Consider the following 5612-nt stretch of genomic DNA (forward strand, 5'->3'; position numbering starts at 1 on the left):
GATAGAACGATAGATAGATAGATAGATAGATCGATAGAACGATGGAACGATGGAACGATAGATAGATAGAACGATAGATAGAACGATAGATAGATAGATAGATAGATAGATAGAACGATAGATAGATAGAACGATAGATAGATAGATAGATAGATAGATAGATAGATAGATAGATAGATAGATAGATAGATAGATAGATAGATAGATAGATAGATATATAGAACGATAGATAGATAGAACGATAGATAGATAGAACGATAGATAGATAGAACGATAGATAGATAGATAGATAGATAGATAGATAGATAGATAGATAGATAGATAGATAGATAGATAGAACGATAGATAGATAGATAGATAGATAGATAGATAGATAGATAGATAGATAGATAGATAGATAGATAGATAGATAGATAGATAGATAGATAGATAGATAGATAGAAAAATAGAACAATAGATAAAACGATAGATAGAACGATAGATAGATAGATAGATAGATAGAACGATAGATAGAACGATAGATAGAACGATAGATAGATAGAACGATAGATAGAACGATAGATAGAACGATAGATAGATAGATAGATAGATAGATAGATAGATAGATAGATAGATATATAGATAGATAGAACGATAGATAGATAGAACGATAGATAGATAGAACGATAGAACGATAGATAGATAGAACGATAGATAGATAGATAGATAGATAGATAGATAGATAGATAGATAGATAGATAGAACGATAGATAGATAGATAGATAGATAGATAGATAGATAGATAGATAGATAGATAGATAGATAGATAGATAGATAGATAGATAGATAGAAAAATAGAACAATAGATAAAACGATAGATAGAACGATAGATAGATAGATAGATAGATAGATATATAGATAGATAGAACGATAGATAGATAGAACGATAGATAGATAGAACGATAGAACGATAGATAGATAGAACGATAGATAGATAGATAGATAGATAGATAGATAGATAGATAGATAGATAGATAGATAGATAGATAGAACGATAGATAGATAGATAGATAGATAGATAGATAGATAGATAGATAGATAGATAGATAGATAGATAGATAGAAAAATAGAACAATAGATAAAACGATAGATAGAACGATAGATAGATAGATAGATAGATAGAACGATAGATAGAACGATAGATAGAACGATAGATAGATAGAACGATAGATAGAACGATAGATAGAACGATAGATAGAACGATAGATAGATAGATAGATAGATAGATAGATAGATAGATAGATAGATAGATAGATAGATAGATAGATAGAACGATAGATCGATAGATAGATAGATAGATAGATAGATAGATAGATAGATAGATAGATAGATAGATAGATAGATAGATAGATAGATAGATAGATAGAACGATAGAACGATAGAACGATAGATAGATAGATCGATGGAACGATAGAACGATGGAACGATAGATAGAAAGAACGATAGAACGATAGATAGATAGATAGATAGATCGATTCTCTGCTTATTTTCAATTTTTAAACTTCACATAATTCTGTATTTGAGTAGACGCGCTGACTACATTAAACAAAAGCCGCGAGTGAAAATTAATATTGCAGTCTAATTTGCACTTAAGCCTTATTTGCTCTCAGCAGTTTCGATTCGGCACATTGTCACGTTATTTGACTTAATTGCCCGAGCGAAACAGCATCTGTAGGAACAGTTATAAATAGAGGAACTTAAGGTCATTCGTCAGGACCAGCGTTCAGCATAAGAGGCACCCCAACGAACGCGCACGCAAGTGTTTTTCTGGACTACTCAGTTTTCCTGTCATTTAAGTGTTGTGTTTTAGTCAAGGTAAGGCCATTTTCGATTCTCTGCTTATTTTCAATTTTTAAACTTCACATAATTCTGTATTTGAGTAGACGCGCTGACTACATTAAACAAAAGCCGCGAGTGAAAATTAATATTGCAGTCTAATTTGCACTTAAGCCTTATTTGCTCTCAGCAGTTTCGATTCGGCACATTGTCACGTTATTTGACTTAATTGCCCGAGCGAAACAGCTGTACTCACTCAAGCGGTGAAGCATTATCTGTATAACTATGTAATTTGCGCGCTGTCGCGGAAGCGTCAGCGGAAGCGTTCAGCTCTCGTGCTCAGCCTCCTCGTGTGAAGACCGACTCGGGTAAAGACCAGCGACTCTACCTGCGCGACTCCACCGAGCAAGGACACTAGAAAGGCACTTACGTATCTCCTTTTCCCCTCTCCTTCCCTCTCTTATCTTATTGTTGACATTAATCAACATGTGCTTTCAACACATTACTGTGATCTCTCGCCAACGCCCCTTCATCGCGCGCAAAAGACAACGCAATACTGCCAATCTGCGTCCAATTCTCTCATCCTCACACACTCCACTCTCTCTTTCCGTGGGTCTATGGAATTGTCAGTCAGCAGTCAATAAAGCTGACTTCATTCCAGCCTTCGCATCTCATTCTACTCTTAGTATCTTGGGCTTGACTGAGACCTGGATTCGTCCAGAAAACTCAGCAACCCCTGCTGCTCTCTCTAGCAATTTCTCCTTCTCTCACTCCCCTCGCCAGTCTGGGAGAGGTGGGGGAACAGGGCTCCTCGTTTCTAACAATTTCAAATACTCCGCACTCTCTTCTCTATGCAACAACAACTCATTTGAATATCATGCTATTACACTTACAACTCCCATTAAGATCCATATTGTAGTCATTTATCGTCCCCCTGGTCAGCTGGGAAACTTTGTAGATGAGCTGGATGTGCTGCTGTCCACTTTCCCTGAGGACGGCACCCCACTTCTAGTCTTTGGTGACTTCAACATCCATCTCGAAAAGCCGCATGCAACAGACTTCACCTCTCTCCTAGCCTCTTTCGATCTCAAACGACTCATCACCACAGGTACTCACAAATCAGGCAACCAACTGGACCTGGTTTACACACGCAATTGCATCACAGACAACATCCTGGTGAGACCTCTCCATGTTTCAGATCACTTCCTCATTACTTTCAGTCTACATCTCTCTACCCCTTCACCACCAACACCCCCACCAGTCACTTTCAGGCGAAACCTGCGCTCACTTTCTCCCTCCCATCTTTCCTCTGCCGTGTCATCTTCTCTTCCCCCACCCTCACAATTCTCATCTCTGGATGTGAACACAGCAACGGACACCTTATGCTCCACTCTAACCTCTTCTCTAGACATTATCTGCCCTCTCTCCTCCAGGCCAGCACGTGCTACTCCCCCTAACCCCTGGTTATCTGAGGTTCTTCGGGAACACCGGACTGAACTTAGGGCAGCGGAGAGGAAATGGCACAAATCAAAAGACGCATCTGACCTGAGTATGTATCAATCTCTCCTCTCTTCCTTTTCTGTGGATGTTCATGCTGCAAAATCTTCATACTTCCACAACAAGATCAACAGCTCCTCCAACACACGTTCACTCTTCAAGACATTCAACTCTCTCCTCTGCCCACCTCCACCACCACCCTCCTCCTCCTTAACTGCTGACGATTTTGCGAACTTCTTCACCAACAAAACAACATCTATCAGCAGTCAGTTTTCAGCTCCACACACACAGGAACCCAGACTGACCGCTTCCACAGCCAATATCCCACTGTTCTCCTTCTCCTCGCTAACCGAGGATGAAGTATCTACACTTCTCCTCTCCAGTCATCCTACCACCTGCCCTCTAGACCCCATCCCATCACACCTTCTACAAGCCATCTCTCCGACACTTCTACCATCACTCACACACATAATCAACTCATCCCTCCATACTGGCACCTTCCCTACAGCATTCAAGCAGGCTCGGGTCACTCCACTGCTTAAAAAACCAACACTAAACACATCATCTGTAGAGAATTACAGACCTATCTCCCTCCTACCATTCATTGCGAAGACACTTGAAAGAGCTGTTTTCAACCAAATAACATCCTTTTTGTCTCTAAACAACCAGCTGGATGTCAACCAATCTGGCTTCAAGAAAGGGCATTCAACAGAAACTGCATTACTGTCAGTCACAGAAGCCCTACGGATCGCTAAAGCTGCTTCCAAGTCCTCAGTCCTCATTCTCCTGGATCTGTCTGCTGCCTTCGACACTGTGAATCATCAGATCCTTATGTCCAGCCTCTCATCACTGGGCATCACAGGAACTTCACTCCACTGGTTTGAGTCCTATCTCACAGGTAGGTCCTTCAAGGTCGCATGGAGAGGTGAGGTATCCAGAGCACATCAACTGACCACAGGGGTTCCCCAGGGTTCAGTTCTTGGTCCCCTCCTCTTCTCCATCTACACTACATCACTGGGACACATCATACAGGCACACGGCTTCTCCTACCACTGCTATGCTGATGACACACAGCTCTTCCTCTCGTTTCAACCAGATGATCCCACAGTAGCTGCACGGGTCTCAAGCTGTCTGGCGGACATCTCCACATGGATGAAGGAACATCACCTGCAGCTCAACCTGGCAAAGACTGAGCTTCTCATCCTCCCTGCCAATCCGTCTATACAACACGACTTCACCATCCAGCTAGAGTCATCATCAATCACCCCATCAAGGTCGGTCAGAAATCTCGGAGTAACGCTTGATGACCAGCTGTCCTTCACAGATCACATTTCAAAGACAGCTCGATCATGCAGGTTTGCACTGCACAACATCAGGAAGATCAGGCCTTTCCTAACTGAGCATGCAACACAACTTCTGGTCCAGGCCCTGGTCATTTCTAGGCTTGACTACTGTAATGCTCTTTTGGCCGGACTTCCAGCATGTGCAACAAAACCTCTACAGATGATCCAAAATGCTGCAGCTCGTCTTGTCTTCAACGAGCCCAAGAGGGCCCACGTCACTCCTCTGTTCATCTCTCTGCACTGGCTACCTCTCGCTGCTCGCATCAAGTTCAAGGCATTGACGCTTGCCTACAGATCTATCACAGGCTCAGCTCCCTACTATTTTCACTCACTCCTACGAGTCTACATCCCTACCAGACGCCTACGATCGATCAACGAGCGACGTCTCGTGGTTCCATCACAGAGAGCCACAAAATCACTTTCCAGAACATTCTCATTCACAGCTCCATGCTGGTGGAACGCTCTCCCCGGCCTCATCCGGAATGCAGAATCACTGGCAACATTCAAAAAACAGCTGAAAACCCATCTCTTCCGTGAGCACTTAACCTCATAAAAAAAAAAAAAAAAAAAAAAAAATCCTTTGAAACATCACTTATCAGACTTATGCTACTCTGAATAATGCCTGAACTTTGTATTCTGAGCACTTCTTGCGTTGTTGTTGTTTTTGCCTCTTCATGATGACTCGCTTTATTTAGTCCTAATTTGTAAGTCGCTTTGGATAAAAGCGTCTGCTAAATGACTAAATGTAAATGTAAATGTAGATAGATAGATAGATAGATAGATAGAACGATAGATAGATAGAACGATAGATAGAACGATAGATAGATAGATAGATAGATAGATAGATCGATAGAACGATAGAACGATTGAACGATAGATAGATAGAACGATAGATAGAACGATAGATAGATAGATAGATAGATAGATAGATAGATAGATAGATAGATAGATAGATAG

The 5612-nt window shown here is 41.3% G+C and overlaps 1 protein-coding gene across 1 annotated transcript; it reads left to right on the forward strand.

The window, feature by feature from the left end:
• The first annotated feature begins 1559 nt into the window (after positions 1 to 1559).
• LOC311299630 (putative RNA-directed DNA polymerase from transposon X-element) lies at positions 1560 to 5410 on the forward strand. The gene is made up of 2 exons (XM_084423319.1): positions 1560 to 4210; positions 4409 to 5410. Exons 1-2 carry the CDS (start codon positions 2302 to 2304, stop codon positions 5206 to 5208), a joined length of 2709 nt encoding a protein of 902 aa, XP_084279445.1. The 5' UTR covers positions 1560 to 2301; the 3' UTR covers positions 5209 to 5410.
• Positions 5411 to 5612: the final 202 nt, after the last annotated feature.

The sequence above is a fragment of the Rutilus rutilus genome (genome assembly GCF_951802725.1).
Source record: "Rutilus rutilus genome assembly, chromosome: 11".
Taxonomy (NCBI): Eukaryota; Metazoa; Chordata; class Actinopteri; order Cypriniformes; family Leuciscidae; genus Rutilus; species Rutilus rutilus.

What these genes read in the sequence shown, in the direction of transcription:
- LOC311299630 (XM_084423319.1), top strand. Translation starts at nt 2,302, where the DNA reads ATGTGCTTTCAACACATTACTGTGATCTCTCGCCAACGCCCCTTCATC. An exon ending in GTTTGAGTCCTATCTCACAG is followed by an intron (nt 4,211 to 4,408) that starts GTAGGTCCTTCA and finishes CGTTTCAACCAG; the next exon opens with ATGATCCCACAGTAGCTGCA.